The sequence below is a fragment of the Ailuropoda melanoleuca genome, chromosome 7 (assembly GCF_002007445.2).
Source record: "Ailuropoda melanoleuca isolate Jingjing chromosome 7, ASM200744v2, whole genome shotgun sequence".
NCBI lineage: Eukaryota > Metazoa > Chordata > Mammalia > Carnivora > Ursidae > Ailuropoda > Ailuropoda melanoleuca.
In genome coordinates, this window is record NC_048224.1 from 39,124,452 (window position 1) to 39,147,900 (window position 23,449).

The following is a 23,449-nucleotide window of genomic DNA, read 5'->3' on the forward strand; positions in this document are numbered from 1 at the left end:
TGATAGTTACCCAACTTTTGGTGACAGTATTTTCCAGAATCCTAAAACAGGAGCTGTATGGTATCTTGCTTTTTTAAAAAATTATTTTGCTTAATTTTCATAAAGGTGGTAGTCAGAGTCTGCCAATGCTAAAGAATATTTTTGTCCCATCATCACCTGACTTTCATATTGGAATCAAGGGCATGGATTTTAGATCAAGCCTCCACATATTCAGAATAATTATCTGTTATATCATCTGGCAATGATGCCAAGTGTACGGTTGGTACGAAATGCAGCTGTGCTAAGCATACAAAAGCTACTTTTAAATCACGTAAGCTGGTCCCAGACTTACTCTCCATTTTGAAAGGCCACAATGAGATCATGAACCTAGATTTCAATAATGAGAAGAAAACTCACTTCATAATATATACCCATTTACTCACCATTTAATTCCCCCAACTGTCCCAACATGCTTACCTTTTTGCGTACTCCTTCTTGGGTGCTGGACAGCTTGAGCAAAACAGGAGGAAGGAATTTAGATATAATATTCTGTAACTGTTCATCTGTTTCAGCATGGCCAAGTCGTAAAAAGACCCGTTCAAGCTGATCTATAATACAAGAAGAAAAAAAGGAGAACTTAACAAATCAAACATAACCAAAACTAAGTATTTTTATAGCTTCATCCTTTTTCTGTACTGCAGATCATTCAGTCATGATTAACCACAACTAGCCCTGCATGCAGATGACTCTGACATACTAGGAAACAACACTAAAAAAGGTTTACTAGTTATTTATACTTTCTTACAACTGTCCTGGTCATTTAGCCACTAGAAGAGAGGAAAGCAAAGCCAAGAACAGCAAAATTCTCTTCTACAGACAGTTATTCCTTTCTTCTACAGGATTTGCATACTGAAAAGAATACAAAAATGTTGAAGAAATCTTCTAGATCCAGCTAGCAGAGGGAAGGAGAACTTTCATCAGCACCGGGGACAATAACTGTTTGGTGAAGCCACCTTCCTGATGAAGTTTCTCCATAGACAGAACCACCGCCCACTGCTGTGGGGGTTACCTAACAGAACGGGAGAGACAAGTTTCACCCGAGAAAGGCTCTATGAGGGAGACACGTTGAACAGCAGCACCATGATGCTCTCAGCAGAACCCAGACTGTGACAAAGTACAGAACAAGCAGCCAGGACATTTCAAGGGAGGGAAGAGGTAGTCACAGGGGAACCTCCCAATTGCAAATGCCTAGGTCATTTGATTTTAAGGAAAGACTGTTCATTTCTTAGGTGTAATAATGGTATTGTGGTTTATGTTTGTTTTTAAAAGTTCTTATAAAAATTATCACTGGTGATCGAGGGGGCTTCTGGGGGGCTAGAAATGCCCTGTATTTGCTCTGGATGATGGTTACAGAGATATATACGTTGATAAAAATTCATAAAGCTCTACACTGTCATACTTACTACTCTATCATACCTCAGTTTAAAATTTTATTTAAGAGAATCTTTATTTTTTAGAGATCAAGACTAAAATATGTACAGGTGAAATAATATAATTACTGGGATTTACTTGAAATAACCGAGAGCGTACTGGAAATTTGCTAAGAGAGTAAATTTCAGATTCTCTCACCACACACACAAAAAAAGATAACTATGTGAGAAGATGTATTAATTAGCTTGACTAGAGTAATCATTTTACATGTACATATATATCAAATAATCACGTTGTACACCTTAAATATCTACAATTTTTATTTTTTTAATATAAATACATAAACTAATAGCCTCATTTGGGTCCTCATAAAAAATAATAATCAGGGACGGAGGGGTGAAGAATGGGGAGAGCCCATATAAATGAACCCAAGATTGGCCTCTAATCGGTAACTGTTCAAGCTGCATGACAGATACTGAGCATTTGTACTTTTGTGTATGCTTGATATTTTCCATAATTTTTTAAAGACACACACACACAGGGGCAAGACATTCTGGTAGCAGCAAGCACACCCTGCACCCAGATCTTGATTTTTAAATACCATTCTCCAAAAAAAGGAATGAGGCCCCTTGAAAAACTGATGGGTTCTGGGGCCGGAGCAGTGACAAAGCAAGAGGAACCTGACGCATCTTGTCGTGCTAGGAAGAAAATGGGCCCTGGAGCGTGTCAAAGGTCTCCAGGAGCCCCCTGAAGGAGTTCCAATACGGCCAAGGCTGGAATGACTTGAGGAACAAAATAAATAACAGTATTGGATTATAACCCAAAGTATAAAATAAATCTATGTGAATCCATGCTGATGTAAATCAATGATTAAATGATTAAATTCACTGGGGGAAAAGAAACACATCTTTCTTCTAAAAGAATTCCAAATAATATATGAAGATAGTTCCCCCTGCAGGAAGTACAGCTTCATTTCTGCCTCCACCCTCTCTAAGAGGGGGCACTAGATTTAGTGACCTTGCTTCCAAAGAACAGAAACAGGAAAAAGGGAAATGGGAACTCTACAGTGAAGACACTTGATAGTAAAATACTACCTTTACCAAGTCATGAAAGTTAACACCATGACTGATGTCACGTGGCTATCATGATCCCGGATAGGATGTGACAAGAAGGGCACTGCACCTCTGTGATGGTCTTTCAAAAGCCCCAGACCCTCTCAAATAATTATCAGTAAAATGAATAGAAAACCCCAAATTGGAAGAACTTGTACAGAATACCCGGCCAGTAGCGCTCAAGGCTGTCAAGATGGTGAAACACAAGGAAAGACTAAGACACTGTCACAGACCAGAGGAGACCGGGAGACAACTAAGGCCCTGGGTTGGATCCTGCAACAGAAGGAGGCCATTAATGGGAAAAAGTGATGAAATCCAAATAAAGTCTCAAAGTTTAGCTTTTAAGATTAATAATAAAGGAAGAAAAGAGTAAGGAAGAAGAAAGGAGGAAAGGCAGGCAGGATGGCTGTGAGAGTAGCAGACCAGATGGTTCTAAGTGATTCGAAGTGCGGATTGCAGATCAATCTGCAATATTGGTGCCAGTCACAGGAGGCTCTGCCCCAGTGACTCACAGATGTCAGGCAGCAAACACTGCCCACAGATTTTAGCTACAGAAACGATGGAGGAATTGCTTTGAGGAAGAAGGCAGAAAGTTAAACTCTTCGTAACAAACTGACCTAGAGAATCTGTACCGAAGGATTAAAAAACCCAGGGATATCGGTCTCTTTGGTTTTTCATACAACCGTTCGGTTTCTTCCTACGGATCCCCAGTACCCTCACTAGAAAAGAAAATGTAGCATCCTAAATGCAATAAAAGTGTTGATGATGGGACTATGGCAATGCCAAAAGGGCACCAAACATGCGGGGTCCCTCCAAAATGGGCTAAGCGTACCTACCAGAGGAAGAGGAAGCCTCCCACACCCTNGGCACCAAACATGCGGGGTCCCTCCAAAATGGGCTAAGCGTACCTACCAGAGGAAGAGGAAGCCTCCCACACACTCCCCTTCGAGGAGGATCACTGGAACACGCCTACGCCATCTTTACATACACCTTTAAATTAAAGGTAATTAATCATGTTCAAGCTTTATGAAAAGAAATGCAAATAAGTGCTGATAGAATCAAGTACTAAATTTATCAACCTGTCAAAGCTAACAAAATAGTAAGAGTCAGCAATAGTATGGTCCCTGAAACCTGTTTTGAGAGGCACAGAAAGAATCTGAACTCTGGGGGTGCCTGGGCAGCTCAGTTGGTTAAGCGTCTGCCTTAGGCTTAGGTCATGATCTCAGGGTCCTGGGATCCAGTTCCACTTCGGGCTCCCTGCTGAGCAGAGAGCCTGCTTCTCCCTCTGCCTCCCCTACCCCCTGCTCACGCTCGTGCTCTCTCTCAAATAAACAAAATCTTTAAAAAAAAAAAAACTGAACTCTGTGCCCTTACCCAAACCAGGAAACCACCTCATGAAAGTGACAAGGCAAATCAGGCCTGGGACCCCAAAAGTGTCTATTCAGTAACAAGAAGGACTGTAACCAAAAGTTCTGAAAATTCAAAAGGAATCCAACACTCAAATTCATCTTTCACACAGACTGAGTTTTTAGTTGTAGGAAGCGAGATCCTNAACCACCTCATGAAAGTGACAAGGCAAATCAGGCCTGGGACCCCAAAAGTGTCTATTCAGTAACAAGAAGGATTGTAACCAAAAGTTCTGAAAATTCAAAAGGAATCCAACACTCAAATTCATCTTTCACACAGACTGGGTCATCACACGGTATCTGAGATAATGACAAACACTGCTTCAGAGGCAGAAGCCAGTTCCACCCTCTCCACAACTCCGACATTACTCATCGTACACAAACTTGTATCAAATTATTTTCACTTATGAGAAAAAGACATTGCCATAACCTCGGATAATCACTGTTAAGTGTGGAGAACTACTACTTCCTGTTCATAAAACTAACATTATTTTAACCTAAAAACTGGAATATGGCATACACTATTTTACAGTTTGCCTTTCTTTTTCCTTTTGATTAATACAAGTCCTTTACCAGAAACCTTCGGAGGAATATATGTCTCAGAACTTTTTAGATTTTAGAATGATAATACAGTGTATATACTGTGTATTTCAAATAACCCTATCCATCCAATGGTTCCAGAGCAGTCCCTGTAATCAGATACATTCATACTTCTGTAATAAAACATAGGGGCACTCACACTAAGTGGGATAATCGAAGATTATAAAGAACCACATATCCATTCAGGTCAGGTTTTAAATACCAAAAGAAGAACACTAAAAAAATGTTTGGATACATATAAAATCTTAAATATCTTTCCGTAGCACTAAATAAAAATCTAATTGATAATGGCTGCAGGGAGACTTTGTCTACAGAAGTAGTATAATGTATTTAACTAACCCTCTATTTGTCTCATTACCAGTTTTATAGTACCACAAACAATGCTTCAAAGAACATTCTTATCCATGCATCTGTGCACTTGTATGGGTTTCTGTAAGCTAAAGCCCTAAAAATGGAATTGCTGAGTCAAAGGGTAGGCGTGTCATCAAGTTTAATAGATTTTGCAAAAAATACCCTTCAAAAAGTCTGTGCTACTGAGTAATGCATGAAGTGTTGATTCACTATATCGTACACCTAAAATTAATGTAACACTGTATGTTAACTATACCGGAGTTAAAATTAAAAACTTAATTTAAAAAGCCTGTGCTAATTTTTACCACCAGCAGTGTATACAAGTAGCAATTTCCCCATACCCACTCCTCCACTGAGTAATCGATTTCATAAAGACTGTAAGTAATCAATCTTAGCTGAATATGATAGATGAAAAGGGATCACACTATTGTCTTACTTTATACCTATTTTATCACTGAGGTAAAGTATCTTCTTAAATATTTATTGGTCTATTGAAATATCTTCAGCAAATTACTCATTATTCTTTTGCGTTGCTGACTTATAAAAGCTTTTATATATTGGGGAAAAAAAGTCTCCCCCTATTCTCCCACACATCATAAATACTTTTTTTTCCTAGTATGCCTTTTGACTGTACAGTACTTTCTTTCCATATCTAAGTTTTTTCCTTCCTTTTATGGTTTCAGAGCTTCTAGTCATGCTTAGAAATGCCTTTCTTACTCTAAGATTACAAAAAATAGTATATTCTGCAGAAAAGAGTTAACACAGCAGGCCTGAGATGGCTATCCTTAGGAACGCCCGCCTGCCAGGCCCGCCCCTGGCTGGCCTCTGGAAATGGGTTTCAGGAGAGATCCCCCCACTCCCAGAACTGCTAAGGGTAGCTCACTGGGCCTAAACTCTTTGTACGAACAATACTGTTTATGCTGAACACCTGCTTTCCCTCTCAGAATCTGGAATTGTGGTACGTGTTAGGTAGAAGATGCCAACATGACCAGCACTGATTAAAAGCCTTCGGCACTGAGCCTCTAATGAGCAGCTCTGGTAGACAACATGTCACACATGCTGTCACAACTCATTGCTAGAGGGATTAAGCACGTCCTGTGTGACTCCACTGGGAGAAGACTCTTGGAAGCCTGTACCTGGTTTCCTCTGGACCTCGCTCCATGTGCCTTTTCGTTTGCTGATTTTGCTTTTTATCCTTTCACTGTAATAAATCTTAGACATGACAAATATATGCGGAGTCCTATGAATTCTCCTAACAACTCACTAAACCTGGGGGTGGCCTTGGAGACCCCTGCCACATATATTTATCCATGTTTTCTTCCTGCTCTTATGATTCTGCTTTATGCATTCAAGTCTTCAATCTGGCCAGAATTTTTTGAGGGGGAAGGAAGGAGACCCCATGGATGTAAGAAACCTAGACTTTAGTGAGTTTTTTAAAATCTTTTTCATTGTGAAATAAAACACTTACAAAAATGCACAAAATGGAAGTGTGCAGTTTCATGAATTATTATAAACATCCATGAAACTACCACCCAAGAAAAAAAAATTTATTTTGAAACCTATACTATAAAGAAAGGTTTCTACTGAACTCACAGTTGGAGAGGACTGAAAGACTGTTCAACATAAAAAACACAGTGGGTTTTAGGGACTCACCTAAGTTCACAGAGGTAATAAGCAGCAGGGCAAGAACTAGAATGGGGTCTTCTGACCTTCAGTCTACAAAACCTTGCCTACGCTGTGCCACTGTCTGCAACAATGATCCTACTTTCTATAGGGCACTATGCTACACATACTACATCAGACACAGGGAGCCCTGTTTGAGAGCATCACCCAAAGATCATGTCACTTTGTCTCATTCAAGTGGTCGTTAAGACAAAATGGAACAATGTACAAAAAGCAAATGACACTAGAGAAAGCTCACCACTATGAATCGGAAGCTAACACCAAATGTGTCAAGTTGCAACTCACCCTTCCTCCTTCTCCCTGCTCATCTAAATTCTCTCCTCCTTCAAGGCCCAGCACCCTCCTAATTCCACTGTGAAGCATACCTTCCCTAACAAGATCACGCATGCACTCATTCAAGTATTTACTGAAACCCCATCCTGTGTCAGGGCCTGGTGGTCATGGATCAGCAGAGTGAAGAAGGAAGAGGCGAGGATGTGGCAGAGGTCTGCAGCACTTGTATATGCTAGTTGTATGCTGAAAGTAGGGAGACAGAGTGCCCAAGACAACAGCATGTAAGGAAAAGGGAAGGAAAATCAAAAAAAGGAAATGATAGGCAGCATACACAAATAGGAAGTAGGAAGAAAACGGAAGAAATGGGGTCAGAAGAACTAGGGAAATGAAAAACAGACTAGTCAATGAAAACTGGAAAAAAATTGTTTACCCATATAGAAAAGAAATACCTAAAAATCCCTTGCAGGTAGATTAATGACATATGTAAAAAGTAGAATTTTAAAGATTTTAAAGTAAAACTGAGAAGGGAAAGTTAAAACTCAGGCACAAAACATAAAAGACTAATGGGTTAAGATTTAAAAATATCATAAAACACATCATAAAATAAAGATAAGTTATAAATAGCAACAATGCTTTTAGATGAAAAGGACTTGAATACAGAATACTGTAAACATTCCTGCAAATCAAGAAAAAGCAAATTACTGCCAATTTTTTTAAATAAAAAAGGATATAAACAAGCAATTCAGAGATGAGACCCATATACTAAATAACACATAAAAAGATGTTCAATCACACTGATCAGGAATATGCAAAATTAACACAATAAGATACAACATCGCACCCTACACATCAGAAAAACTTTGCAAATCTAACTACCATGGTTGGCAAAGACTGGAAACAAACCAAGAGGTATCTGAGTTCACTGCTGACGGGGTGTACACCAATACAATCTCTGAAAACAAATCTCTAGCAATTCTACGCCAGGGTAACATGCCCTAAAGCAGTGCTATTCAAAGTAACCCCGCTGCAAACTGTCACCAGTAAGAAAAAGATAAGGAACACTCTTCCTTCCTTGAGAACGTTTTACTAGGATTAGAAACGTTAAATCAATTAACAATGATAGTTAATTTACATTCTTCCACAGCTCCCTATTTGCAGAAAATAATTTTCCCTTCCTTAGACCATACTTTGTGTAACAGTGTCCTGGAGTTTAAAACTCTCCTAGGCAAAGACAAGCACAAGGAACACCTGTAAGAAACTGATCATACACACAGGGTCAGTAAACGCAAAAACATGGAAACAATCTAAATGTCAGTCAATAGGAAAATGGTTAGAGAAATTGTGGCAGGGTCATACGACAGTGAAAATAAACAAGAGTTAAATGTCACACTGACCAACATGACAATACCTAAAAACCTAAGATCAATGAAATTAAGTGCAGAAGGAAATGTACAGTCTGATTCTACCTAGGTGAAGTTTTTAAATGTAATAGATATACGGTGCCTATGATATACATACACATCACAGGAAGGACAACCTCTGGGCTAGAAGAGAAGAGGGAAGAAGGAGGAAAAGGGGAGAGAAGAGAAAAAAAGAGAATGAAAGGAAAATTTGTAAGGGGTGACATAGCAAGCTTGAACTATATCTCTAATATTTATTTCTTAAATAAAAAAATTGCTAACAGCAAAAAAATGTAAAGATTTGACAAAGATGGGTAGGAAATACATAAGTCTTTTTTTTTTTAAGATTTTATTTATTTATGTGACAGAGAGACAGCCAGCGAGAGAGGGAACACAGCAGGGGAGTGGGAGAGGAAGAAGCAGGCTCCCAGCGGAGGAGCCCGATGTGGGACTCGATCCCGGCACGCCGAGATTACGCCCTGACACGAAGGCAGACGCTTCACGANGAACACAGCAGGGGAGTGGGAGAGGAAGAAGCAGGCTCCCAGCGGAGGAGCCCGATGTGGGACTCGATCCGGCACACCGAGATTACGCCCTGACCCGAAGGCAGACGCTTCACGGCTGTGGCCACCCAGGCGCCCCTACATAAGTATTTCTAAAATCAATCTCTATACTTTCTTCATACTTGAAATATTTTATTATTTTAAAAAGAATATACACACCATACTAATTTTGTTTTAGGATGCAACTACATAAAAGGGGGAAGAAAATACATCAGTAATTTTTCTTCTTTATACTTTCATGTACTTTTCAAATATTCCTCAGTAAAAATAAATTTTTTTTAAAAAAATCTGTTGAAAGAAGCCATGTTTCAAGGATAAAGAAAGAAATTTAAATCACAGAATTTTAAAGCTTAAAAGGAACCATACAGAATATGGAAGGACAAAAAAAAGAACATTTACTGGTGGGAATGCAAAATGGTATAGTCACTTTGAAAGACAGTTTGGAGGTTCCTTACAAAACTAAAGAGTGTCACCATATGATCCAGCAATTGCACTCCTTCCTATTTACCCAAAGGCGTTGAAAACTTATGTCCACACAAAGACCTGGACAGGGATGTTTACTGCAGCTTTATTCGTAATTGCCAACACTTGGAAGCAACCAAGATGTCCTTCAGTAGGTGAATGGATGACTGAACTGGTACATACAAACAACAGAATATTTTTCAGTGCCAAATAGAAATGAGTTTTCAAGTCATGGAAAAACATGGAGAAACCTTAAAGACACATCACTAAGTGAAAGAGGCCAATCTGAAAAGGCTACATACTGTTTGATTCCAGCTATATAATATTCTAGAAAAGGCAGAACCATGGAAACAGTAAAAAGATCAATGGTTGCCAGGAAGGAATAGAGAAGGAGGGATGAATATGAGGAGAAGAGAGGATTTTTAGAGCAGTGAAAATACTCTGTATGTTGTTATAATGATGGACATATGTCCAAACCCATGCAATACAGAACACCAAGAGTGAACTGTAATATAAACTATGGACTTCAGGTGATTATGTGTCAATGTGGTTTATCCTTGATTAAAAATGTACCATGCTGGTGAGTGATGCTGATGGGGGAAGCCATGCTATTGGGGGGGAGGGGGTGAAGGGGGAGTGAAGGGGAGGACTACATGGGAGATCTCTCTGTGCCTTCTCAATTTTGTTGTAAACCTAAAACTGCTCTAAAAAAGAATAAACTCATTTAAAAAAACTTAGTCTCAGGGGCACCTGGATGGCTGAGTCTGCTGCACATCCAACTCCTGATTTTGGCTCAGGTCATGAGCTTGGGGCCGTGAAATAAGCCCCACACTGGGCTCCACGCTGGGTGTGGAGCCTGCTTAAAATTCTCTCTCCTTCCCCTTCTGCTCGCCACCCCCTGACATGTGAGCACACTGTCTCTCTAATAAATAAATCTTTAAAAAACAAAACTTAGTACCAAAAAAAATATCAAAACACTGAAATTCTTTAGTCCCAAAACAAAAAACAATTTCCAGTTTAGCTTATGTCAACTATTACATTCATGCAGGAAAAAAGCCTACTAAAAATAAATATATTCACTTAGTTTCCATTAAATATTTCTATAATTCATATTATTCACCTGTCTTTAATTTCTCTATGTAAAGACAAAGCAGGGACCTTCCTTTCTTCTACCCCTATCAAAGAAGAAATGACCAGTAAAGGTTTAAGGACTTCACTTCAATGTTATCCACCATTAGGCACTGATATTTCTGAAAACATGTAATTATTCCTCACAAGTAAAACTGTCCACACAAATCACTCATTCTTCAGATCACTCCAAAAAAATACAACTTTGACTTCTGAGTTAAGGAGGAAAGGATACTTGTTAGGATTAGAAAAGGCAAACGCTGGTTTTTCACTTACATAATCACTGATACAAAAAAAGTTAAAAAAAAGAAAAAGAAAGAAAAGAAACAGCAATATGTCCATTTCCTCAAATGTATCATCTTTTCATAACAACCTGAACATCAAAACATTTCTTACAAAGTATGCAAGGCAAGCATACACCACCAAAAAGAATAGGAAAAGTTACTTAATTTAAGGTAGTGGTTATCTCCATAGGATGGAATTTCAGAGGATTCTATTTGACTTGTTTAATTTTATGTCATTACTAATTTACTTCAGGAGCATGAATTACTTGTTTGAATTAAAAAGAGAAAACAGTTATTTCAGGGTAACAGGTTTAGGAATGTTTGCAAGGCTGCTTAAGTTTTCTACAAAGAACATTATTTTTTTCTGAATATGAAAGTAAATTTTAAATTGTTAATCAGGTTAGAGCTTCAGTGGAAGCCGAGATTGAAATGGCAACGCTGAAAATACCAAGACCTCTGCCCCCTGCATCATAAAGCAATTCATCATCTAAAGCTACAAGATATTCGGAGAAAGATCTATCAAGTTACCACAGAAACATACTAAACTCTACTGGAATAATCTCAAGGAAATATCGTCCCTCCTGATATTCACTTTCTTGTGATTCATATATACGTAAACGCATTATAGTCACAGAGCAGTGTCACATGGCCCTTTGAGCCTCAAAACACTGTGAGGTGGGCAACTGTTGTCTGCATTTATAGATGAAAAACAGGCTCGGGATCTGATTTGCCAAAGGTCACCAAGCTAATAAGACAAAGAATCGTTAAGTTGAACCTTGAAAGGTCTTTACCCTCTAAGTACACACTAGAACGCAGTACCTCCCTCTAAAGTACTATTTATTGAAGCAGGGTAATGTTAGCTCCAACTTACAGATAAAGAAACAGAGCCTAAAATTCACTAAGAATGTTAATTTTTAAAAAGAAGAATGTTAAGACTGTAAGGTAGTAAGTGTCAGGGCTTGGGTTCAAACTCCAGGACGGTCCAACTCCAAACCCAATGTTCCTTCCAGCGTGCTGAACTGCAGCCCTGCTGAGCCGAGAAAGCGGTTGGAAATGATACGAAGGCTCACTGGACAACCACGCACAACAGAGCCAATGTGTGAGGATGGGTCCTGATCCAATTCATACCTTCCTCAGCAATTCAGAAACGGGACCAAAAAGTCAAGCCTCCCTCGAGCGCCTGGACGTAGGAGAATTAAAGCCAGTGGCCAGGGCATGGGCATCTTTAGCCTCCTCTACGAAACGGAATCAGAAGAAGCTGGTCTGAAGAAAGGACGAGCACAAAGGCACAGGGAGCAGCTGGAAGAACTAGATGATTTCTAGTTCGTGAAGGCCCCTCTTGTTTCCATAAAACTCCCTAAAATAAGTGCCCTGCTTTTGCTTAAGCCAGCTTACAACTGGGTCCAAACACAAGCAGAAGGTCTTTGCCTAAAGGGATAAAAAAAGAAGTACTTCTATCAAAGTACAGTTAAAAAAAAAAAAAAATTAGCAGCGGGCGCCCGGGTGGTTCAGCAGTTAGGCATCTGCCTTTGGCTCATCATGATCCCAGTGATCCCCGAGTCGAGCTCCCTCCTCAGTGGGGAGTCTGCTTCTCCCTCTGCCCCTGGCCCTGCTTGTGGTCTCTCAGCCTCGCTCTGCACTCTCTCTCTCAAATAAAAAAATAAAATCTTAAAAAAAAAAAGCAGCCAGCACATGCCTAAGGTGAATTATCAGATCAGAGAAAAAGTCCTTCCTAATGGTAGGCCAATCTAGCCCCAAAGGAATCTTCTCAACCATGCACCCTATAATTCCCACAACAGCGATCCAAATTGCAATAGCTGCCTGACTGTGTCATGTTTTCCCTGCCCAATTATTTGGTCAACCAAGTCCCCCAACCGGGAATCCTCTCCCAACCTCTCCTGTCTATCTCTCCATCTCCACACAGCCAAAGCCCCCCATTCAAGGTTCAGCTCAAACATTACCTGCTGCACACTTACACGTCCCATCTGAGCCCTACAAACTCCCGTGGACCTCTTGTACATCTCTCCTGGCACTCACTTTCTTTTGCTACATGTTACGTAACTGCCCAATCTTCTCTTCCCTAGACCAAAGCAGTTCTTTGAGGTGTGATTTCAATCTGATTCCACCTAACTACCCACTCTTTCTCTACACTCCATCCTTCTATAGAGCTTCTCGGGTTGAGAAACTGTGACTTAAATCTCCTGGCATCCCAGCACTTAATGCAGTCCCTTGCAGAGAGCTGTTCCAATACCTGTTGAATGTACGAAATAGCAATTCCCCATGCATTAGAAAAGTTATTTGGAAGTTTATACATTTAACGTCTGTAGCAAGGGAAAGGAAGGGACTGGAGACAATTTATAATACCTGACATCAGAATCTCTTGTAAAAGGGACCATATGTATTTTAATACGATGACCAGTGCTTAGGGTTAAAAAAAAAGAGTAGGAGGAATTCTAGAAGGTCTGATTGTGTGGCAGAACCGGTCTGCTCCAAATCAGGAGGGATGCAGTATTNAAAAAGAAAGAAAAGAAACAGCAATATGTCCATTTCCTCAAATGTATCATCTTTTCATAACAACCTGAACATCAAAACATTTCTTACAAAGTATGCAAGGCAAGCATACACCACCAAAAAGAATAGGAAAAGTTACTTAATTTAAGGTAGTGGTTATCTCCATAGGATGGAATTTCAGAGGATTCTATTTGACTTGTTTAATTTTATGTCATTACTAATTTACTTCAGGAGCATGAATTACTTGTTTGAATTAAAAAGAGAAAACAGTTATTTCAGGGTAACAGGTTTAGGAATGTTTGCAAGGCTGCTTAAGTTTTCTACAAAGAACATTATTTTTTTCTGAATATGAAAGTAAATTTTAAATTGTTAATCAGGTTAGAGCTTCAGTGGAAGCCGAGATTGAAATGGCAACGCTGAAAATACCAAGACCTCTGCCCCCTGCATCATAAAGCAATTCATCATCTAAAGCTACAAGATATTCGGAGAAAGATCTATCAAGTTACCACAGAAACATACTAAACTCTACTGGAATAATCTCAAGGAAATATCGTCCCTCCTGATATTCACTTTCTTGTGATTCATATATACGTAAACGCATTATAGTCACAGAGCAGTGTCACATGGCCCTTTGAGCCTCAAAACACTGTGAGGTGGGCAACTGTTGTCTGCATTTATAGATGAAAAACAGGCTCGGGATCTGATTTGCCAAAGGTCACCAAGCTAATAAGACAAAGAATCGTTAAGTTGAACCTTGAAAGGTCTTTACCCTCTAAGTACACACTAGAACGCAGTACCTCCCTCTAAACTACTATTTATTGAAGCAGGGTAATGTTAGCTCCAACTTACAGATAAAGAAACAGAGCCTAAAATTCACTAAGAATGTTAATTTTTAAAAAGAAGAATGTTAAGACTGTAAGGTAGTAAGTGTCAGGGCTTGGGTTCAAACTCCAGGACGGTCCAACTCCAAACCCAATGTTCCTTCCAGCGTGCTGAACTGCAGCCCTGCTGAGCCGAGAAAGGGGTTGGAAATGATACGAAGGCTCACTGGACAACCACGCACAACAGAGCCAATGTGTGAGGATGGGTCCTGATCCAATTCATACCTTCCTCAGCAATTCAGAAACGGGACCAAAAAGTCAAGCCTCCCTCGAGCGCCTGGACGTAGGAGAATTAAAGCCAGTGGCCAGGGCGTGGGCATCTTTAGCCTCCTCTACGAAACGGAATCAGAAGAAGCTGGTCTGAAGAAAGGACGAGCACAAAGGCACAGGGAGCAGCTGGAAGAACTAGATGATTTCTAGTTCGTGAAGGCCCCTCTTGTTTCCATAAAACTCCCTAAAATAAGTGCCCTGCTTTTGCTTAAGCCAGCTTACAACTGGGTCCAAACACAAGCAGGTCTTTGCCTAAAGGGATAAAAAAAGAAGTACTTCTATCAAAGTACAGTTAAAAAAAAGAAAAAATTAGCAGCGGGCGCCCGGGTGGTTCAGCAGTTAGGCATCTGCCTTTGGCTCAGGTCATGATCCCAGTGATCCCCGAGTCGAGCTCCCTCCTCAGTGGGGAGTCTGCTTCTCCCTCTGCCCCTGGCCCTGCTTGTGGTCTCTCAGCCTCGCTCTGCACTCTCTCTCTCAAATAAATAAATAAAATCTTAAAAAAAAAAAAGCAGCCAGCACATGCCTAAGGTGAATTATCAGATCAGAGAAAAAGTCCTTCCTAATGGTAGGCCAATCTAGCCCCAAAGGAATCTTCTCAACCATGCACCCTATAATTCCCACAACAGCGATCCAAATTGCAATAGCTGCCTGACTGTGTCATGTTTTCCCTGCCCAATTATTTGGTCAACCAAGTCCCCCAACCGGGAATCCTCTCCCAACCTCTCCTGCCTATCTCTCCATCTCCACACAGCCAAAGCCCCCCATTCAAGGTTCAGCTCAAACATTACCTGCTGCACACTTACACGTCCCATCNCGTTACCTGCTGCACACTTACACATCCCATGTGAGCCCTACAAACTCCCGTGGACCTCTTGTACATCTCTCCTGGCACTCACTTTCTTTTGCTACATGTTACGTAACTGCCCAATCTTCTCTTCCCTAGACCAAAGCAGTTCTTTGAGGTGTGATTTCAATCTGATTCCACCTAACTACCCACTCTTTCTCTACACTCCATCCTTCTATAGAGCTTCTCGGGTTGAGAAACTGTGACTTAAATCTCCTGGCATCCCAGCACTTAATGCAGTCCCTTGCAGAGAGCTGTTCCAATACCTGTTGAATGTACGAAATAGCAATTCCCCATGCATTAGAAAAGTTATTTGGAAGTTTATACATTTAACGTCTGTAGCAAGGGAAAGGAAGGGACTGGAGACAATTTATAATACCTGACATCAGAATCTCTTGTAAAAGGGACCATATGTATTTTAATACGATGACCAGTGCTTAGGGTTAAAAAAAAAAAGAGTAGGAGGAATTCTAGAAGGTCTGATTGTGTGGCAGAACCGGTCTGCTCCAAATCAGGAGGGATGCAGTATTACTACAGAGAGGAGAGGAGAAAAGAAAAAGATGGAGAGAGAGGACAGACCAGTGAAAGAACAGAAAGTCAAACACTCTACACCACGACTTTCTCCATGACTCACATCTTCCAGAGTTAACTATATTACTGAAATGCTTGGGAGAGTGGAGTGAGTGTGTGTGTGTGTGTGTGTGTGTGTGTGTGTGTGTATGTGTAAACTAGTGAAACAGGTGGGTTTTCATGTCCAAGCTGACATGAGTGGAACCAAAATATCATTTTCAGAAATGGGAACCTAACAGCTAAGAAAAGCATAAGTAAAGTAAATTATGGGAAATTCACAAAAACAGGATGTGATGGGGGGTGGAGGGGTGACAGAGAGATAACCACCTCGGGACTTTGACAGTCTCTGCAATTAGGAGTGTGAGGCTAAAACTACAAAGAGTAAGGAAGGCCTAGCTGCCATCTAGATTTTATTTGTAATACTCTGTCTTTTCTGGTAGATCAATCCTGTGAATTACAGATCTAACCAGATACTAACTAAGGTTAAAGTAGTTAAAGTCCGCATCATCTATTGATTTCTATATGCCATTTTGATTCACTAAATGTCACACTAATACTTAAGTGACAAAATCCAAATGAGGCCAGCAAGGCACTTCTTCAGGAATTAATACTTTCAATTTTGACCTCTACTGCTAGGTTTTTAAATAGATGTTTGCCCCATTCCTCACCTTTAAAAAAACTTATTAAATGCAAACATGCCAGGGCGCCTGGGTGGCACAGCGGTTAAGCGTTTGCCTTCGGCTCAGGGCGTGATCCTGGCGTTATGGGATCGAGCCCCACATCAGGCTCCTCCACTATGAGCCTGCTTCTTCCTCTCCCACTCCCCCTGCTTGTGTTCCCTCTCTCGCTGGCTGTCTCTATCTCTGTCAAATAAATGAATAAAATCTTAAATAAATAAATAAATAAATGCGAACATGCCTAAGAGGAGAATGTCAGGAAGTCCAGTAGTAATGATCAATATAAGCCCGAGATGGAGAGAGGATCTATTCCATCATGGCTCCTGCAGGAGTTGCTTCCTTCCAGCCAGGGCTGCCCTAAGGGGAGTGAGAGAAGAACCTCTGCAAGCAATGAGGCTCGGAGCAGGAGGTTCCTGCTGACACAGTCCCTGCTGGTACCCCTCACTCCCAGAACTAAGGTGATGAGACAGACCAACTGCCCGTCCTCTAGCCCACCATCTCACCCCCAGGACCCAGGCAGATACTCCAATATGGAAACCCCTGCACCAGGATGCACTCTTGACTCTGAGCAGGGAAGGGGACAGGAGTCTTTCTTCTCCTGCCACTCCGAAGTCCTAGCCACCTGGATATGATGTCAGACTACTTTAAGACCCCTACCAACCCAGCATAGCCCTAAGCAAGGCTACCTCCTCCTGCTCACATACACACCGCACTGCCCCCTACACAAACACACACACACACACACACACACAGAGGGTGGGAAGGAAGAAGTCATATGGTTAGCGTGGCAGGGTTGAGCCNCCCCTAAGCAAGGCTACCTCCTCCTGCTCACATACACACCGCACTGCCCCCTACACAAACACACACACACACAAACACACACACACACACAGAGGGTGGGAAGGAAGAAGTCATATGGTTAGCGTGGCAGGGTTGAGCCAAGTGATGGGACAGAAGCCCTCATCTGTACCCTAGATTTAATGAATAAGTGCCACTCTTCGGATGCGGTGAGCTCCACAAACACTCCCACCTCCCCAGGAAGCCCTTTCCCCCAGAGACAGCAGCTGGCAGGTGCCCAGTTAGAAATCAATGTTAGTAAACTGATGAACGGAAAGATTAGTTCAGCTTATGAAAGCCAGCTTAGAGGAGATAATATATACTATGCAAGAGTTTAGACTGTATAAAAGTCAAACACGTGATAGTTAAGATCCACCCAAAGCAGCTAATTACTTAGAACGATGCTCAGTTGGATGTGTAAACTCTAGAAAGTTCTTTCTTTAAGTCACTACTTAAATTCCAGCATTTATGGTTTGACCTGCTTGCCTTCAGTATATCATAATTTCATTAACACATCTGTCACAGCCCCAAAAGCACTGAGAAAAAATCTAGGAGCAAAGAAAAAATGTGCTCATTTCTCTTCTAAACAATTCCTCCAACCTCCCAGTTTTCCATTTCTCTATAATGGAATGAAGATATGTGAGATAGAGAAAACAAACCAAAGTTTATGCTAAAGTTGAACTTTGATTTATAAAATATTCCATTCATTCTATCCTTCAAAATTCCACCTAACTGAATCAAGGAATCATACACTGTCATCAACAATATACATATCGAAAAACAATGCACTGGGGGAAGGGAATGCAATAGTTAAATTAGAAGAAAGCAATAAGATACACCTTTGGATTGAAGCCACAAAATCCAAGGTACTCACTGGATATGGAGCTCATGGTATCAGAGAATTACAATCTTAACTTACAAGATTTCAATCAAAGGACCATCCAATATCATCCAAGAATGACACTGACACCAGTCTTATTCAGCCCCAGAATGAAGAAGAATTTAGTGGCTTTTCCATCACAGTACATGTCAAAAAGGCAGAATTAGGAATATCCAATGACTATGATGATGCCTCTTTCAATGCGCCCCCCCCCTTTTTTTTTAACAGATAAAACAGTTAACTCCAGATAAACATTCCTGGAGCATGTAAACTCAGTTTTTATTGTGGCAGACATGACTACTTGTAAACTAACACTCATTGTCTTTCCCTTGTGCACACTGCTAAGTAATGTCTTCAAGTTTTTTCTTTTTCTCTCTCTTGCCAATTTTTTAAATTTATGTTTATGCGGTGACAGAATAGAGGCTTCAAGAATATATAAACTAACATGAACCTCACTAACTCTCTCAGGATAGCTAGAAAAGGAGAAAAACCCAGGAAGATCTTGGCAGGAAATTGCTTGCTACTTGATAACCTATGCATTTTTAAATGCTACTACAAAAAAAATGCACACATCCTAAGGAACTAAGGAACTACTAACCTCTACAATCAATGTGATACATGGTTTATCCAGTCTTGACAAAAATCCTCTGGATCACCAATGGTAGGTTCATCCACTCGTACATATGCAATTGTATAAAGAATCTATTATTTAGAACACCAGGAAAAAAAAACAATTAAAAGATTTATATTCACAGCTACCATTAAGAAATTTTTTTTAAAAAAAAGCACTTTTTATTTCTATGCTAAGATCTAATTTGATGCCCTGCTTTGCAAATTCAGATTGAGGAGGAAAAAAATTATAGTGATTACCAAACTGGAGAAAGAGTAAGGAGTATGTCCACAAATAAAAGTTATTTTATAGAAGTAACAGGCTAATACTTTAAAATTATTCACTGAAAACTAAAACACTGGAATACCAATACAACATAGATTTAATCATATATGTATATGTGTACATATACATAAAAACCATAAACATATAAAGTCTTACATTAAAATTTGAAGGAAGTGTAATTATACAGCAGTTTTATAAGAAGAGTATTAGTAGGTGGGTACACATGTTATCGCACATTACAACTGAGAATGTAAATGGTTAACATTCATAACCCTGGGAACCTCTGCCCTCTCTCAGCACTCCTGATCCCTTTCCCTGGTTCTTCTTGGTCTTCTTCTCACCCCTACATAGGCACAGCCCCCAGACAGTTGTCCTCCGGACAATCTGCCCATTCCCCTGACTCCACCATCACCCCCACGCTTTCCCAAACTTCAGAACAAGTTCCCACACCCAATGAAGCCACACGCCTAGCACTATGCCAAGTTCGTAACATGCGTTACGTCTTCCCACTCTTATAACAACTCTGTGAAATAGGTTTGGTTATTATCCCATTTAACAGATGACAAAACCAAAGCCCAGAAGTTAGGTCCCTTGTTCAAAGACATTAATCAAAAGGCAGCAGGGCCAGGATTCAAAATCATCTCTGACTCCACATGACATTTCAGCTACTTTTCCAGTCTCCCTAAACAATGCAACATGAGCGCCTCGATAATTCAACTCATTCACTCAACAAATTATTTCTTTATTGAACATAAACGCGTTCTCTGTTTTCTCCACTTTCACCTCCCTAAATCTGCCTAGAGACTTTACTCTCCACCACCCCCACCCCCCCGCTAATCTCTCAGGTAGATTCCTGGAATCATCTCTAACTCCTCCCTCTCTTGAACACCACTCATCTACTTGGCTGATCATTTCTGCCTATTTTAGGGATTCTAGGTTATATTACCTCCTTGCCAAATCCACTTCCACTGTCCCACTTCAGACCCTAGGTTTTTTTCACTTGGCCACTGTGACACCCTCCTAATTAGTCTTGCTGCTCTTGGTCTCTGGATCCACGCAATCAATGTTACACCACTGCCACCTGTTATCCTTATAAAACAGACCTACTCATGTTACACTCTGGCTTAAAAGCCTTTGATGGTCCTCTGCTGTCTACAGAACAAAGTCCAAACTAGTTGTGTTGGCATTCCCATACAAGCCGGTCCCAACCTATCTTCCCAGCTTTGTCTACTATTGCCTTCCCACCTAAATAATAATACTAATTTACGTGGAGCTTAACTGTTTATATAATGCATTTTCATATACATTAATCATAACAACACTATAAGTATTTCTTATTATCCCAATTTAATGAGAAAGAAACTGAGACCTAGAAAGGTAAAATAATTTGCCAAAGATCCCAAATCATAAAAAGAGCATAAAAGGCAGAAAGGGTCAAGCATCAAACTCTAAATTTTATCTCCTTTCCCAATACTTCATGTAGCCATTGCACCCCCATACTAGCATATCAGACTCAAACTTTCTCTGAAAGTATCTTCCAACCTCTCTGTCTTAGCTCAAGCTATTCTCACTCGAAATTTCCAAAGAACAGTGGTAGGCATTTTTCATTTTCCACTTTGTATCAGTTATTTATATTTATATATAAACCTATGTCTACAATGAATTATAAGCCCTATGAGGATAGGACCAAAAGTTAGTCACTCAATTTTTAAAGTGTGCTTACTTAAACTGGAAAATGTGTGGGGAAAATAAGCCATATAAGATGGCAAGCATCAAGGCAGAGACTGGCCAGGCCTGAAACCAGAGACCAGAGACTTGGATTAGACCATCAGAGCACGCTGGCAGTGCCGATAATTTTAACATCTATCTTCTGAACAAGGTCAAATGCCCCAGTGCCAACTACTTTCACTGACATTAGCCTTTATTTAATATTACAGTTTATTGAAAGCATAATTCAAAACAGAATGGGGTGAAAACGAAGAATTAGAATATAAGTTGATAAGAAACAGAAATATCATAATTTCCCATTTTAACATTCCTCTTTGACTAAGTAACCAAAATTTGAACGATACAGGCTTGATTTAGCCTTTCTACAAAGATCAGCTCAGCTGCATGGATGGCTGTCTCCGGGGCTATTTCAGTAGGCCACAGAATCACGTTCACCCACACAGCTACACAGACAGCTTCCCACATCTCACCCTCTAAAAGAGCCACGAGGCTTCCAGGCACTAGCAGAGCCGCTCTCAGAAGATATTTGACGTGTTGATTATCTGGCCAACTTTCGCAAGTCAAGTTCCCCATGGTTATGTCAAATGGTCAAACTGACCAGTGTCAATGTGCTTTAAGATTACAGGCCGTACTCCTTCCTGAGTTGTCTTTATCCCAGTGAAGATCAGATTCTAAGGATGCCTTATAATTATAAAGCCCAGAATATGAAACCACTGAACAGCTGACCAGGTGAAAAGTCTCAAATGCTTCCTTCCCTCTGTCAGAAATCTCCCTGTCCACTGCTGAAACATAACCACAATGTCAACTTTTCCATGAACTGGCAGAGGATAATATTAGAAGAAAAATCAGCCCACATTGCCTGCACTGAATTTCATTCCATTCCAAACAGTTGCAGCACTATGATCTTAAGTAATTTACAAACTGGATTTCAGAATTATCTTTACCAGTCAGAACTAACTGTTCTCTATCATGGCATCTCACCAAAATTCTAATATTTCTATTCAATGAACCTCAGGATACTGCCACAATTTATACACGATGGCAGATTTCTTCTGGAGGCTAGTGAAGACCCGGGGGGGGGGGGGGGGGGGGACATATGTTCCTCTGTTATAAACTGTATATGTTCCCTTTCAGAGAGAGTAATACAACAGTCAGAATTAACATCAACTTTGGAATCAGAGAATCTGAATTCAAGCCCTAACTCTGTAACATGAAGGCAGTTCCACCACTGAGACAGTAATAGCACCAAACTCACAGGGCTGTTTTAAGGATTCGGTCAGTCAACATGTACAAAGTGACTAGAACACATGGTAAGCTTTCAATAAACATTAACTTTACAATCACCTGATTCAAAGTGACAATTATATGAGATTTGTGAAAGGATAACAAATGCTAAGAAATCCCAGCCCAAGATTGTCCTGCTTACCTTTTGGCAACATGTCAATGATACTAATCAACCAGTCAATCGATAAAAATGAAATAAAAGAGAAACCTAACAGTTCTGCTTCTCGGGAGCTCCCACAAAGTGCGGTGCCAGACACAACTGAAAGCAACCATAGATTTCATTTAAATTTATGGCATGTGTATTACCTCAAACACAAAGATAAAAAACGCTGATCTGAAATCTATAGAAACCCAGTGTACCAGCTATTCATCCCTAAATAGCAGACGTGGGAACCACAGATAATATGATTTTAGCATTACCTATATTACATAATCATACACTTTGGACCTTACATATTTGTTTACACGTATGTTTTCTCTTTCCTCTCAGCAGTATTCTAATTCCATTGGTGGACGGTGGTGCTTCTTTTGCACCCCACAGCATGTTAAACAGCAGTCAAATAGTTGGACTAAAGTAACATCTAGCTAAGAATTTAGCAGCCCATCTGACTAGATCTTTCCATCGGCATGAACACTGACTACGGCAGACAGACGTAATACAGCCTGAAGCCTGACTGAGCAAACGCCGGTGTCTGAGACACGGGGCATCCAACGCCACCACTCACTTGCTGCAGGACCATGGGAACCTAAAAAGTCTGTTTTCCATTCCGTAAAACAGCAATAATAATTTTACCTACCTCTTAGGATTACTGTGACAAATAAAAGAATATATGCAAAACACTTCATGCTAGTCCTGAAATACTGAGGGGTACGTTTACAGAAGTCTCCGACTTACTTTGAAACACATCAAAAAAGGATGGATGGAGTACCTAAAGCCACTGAACCGTACAATTAAAAAATGATTAAGATAAGTTTCATTAGTGTATTTTACCACAGTTTTTTAATTAAAAAATAAAATAATTAAAATTGTAAAAGGATTGAAAGATGAACAGATACATGATGAAGGTGGTAAAATATCAAATGCAGAATCTAAGTACTGGGTATATGAATACTCACTTTCAACTTTTCTGTATTTTTGAAGATTTTTACAATAAAATATTAGGGAAAAAACAATGCTGGCATCCAAAAGTTTGCTTTTTATTATCACTACTAGTCAAAAATAATAGCGAGCAGGGGCGCCTGGGTGGCACAGCGGTTAAGCGTCTGCCTTCGGCTCAGGGCGTGATCCCAGCATTATGGGATCGAGCCCCACATCAGGCTCTTCTGCTATGAGCCTGCTTCTTCCTCTCCCACTCCCCCTGCTTGTGTTCCCTCTCTCGCTGGCTGTCTCTATCTCTGTC

General features: G+C 40.3%; 1 protein-coding gene and 1 long non-coding RNA gene across 3 annotated transcripts in view; both read right to left on the minus strand.

Moving 5' to 3' along the window:
* The window catches only part of ECPAS (Ecm29 proteasome adaptor and scaffold), a 100,448-nt gene that overhangs the window by 73,357 nt on the left and 3,642 nt on the right, over nt 1-23,449 (minus strand). Inside the window, exons 2-3 of one of the 2 annotated variants that reach the window (XM_034664257.1) lie at nt 18,741-18,844; nt 457-587 (exon numbers count right to left, since the gene is read on the minus strand). In XM_034664257.1, coding sequence (XP_034520148.1) covers nt 457-587; nt 18,741-18,762 — 153 coding nt within the window. In that variant the 5' untranslated portion in view covers nt 18,763-18,844. The remainder of the gene's footprint in view (nt 1-456; nt 588-18,740; nt 18,845-23,449) is intronic. The other variant, XM_034664258.1, reaches the window with a different exon arrangement.
* On the minus strand, nt 597-5,519 carry LOC117803005. Its single transcript, XR_004626534.1, has 3 exons — nt 4,081-5,519; nt 3,431-3,913; nt 597-3,354 (listed from the first exon to the last, which is right to left on the minus strand). It is a non-coding gene; the product is annotated as an uncharacterized LOC117803005 (long non-coding RNA).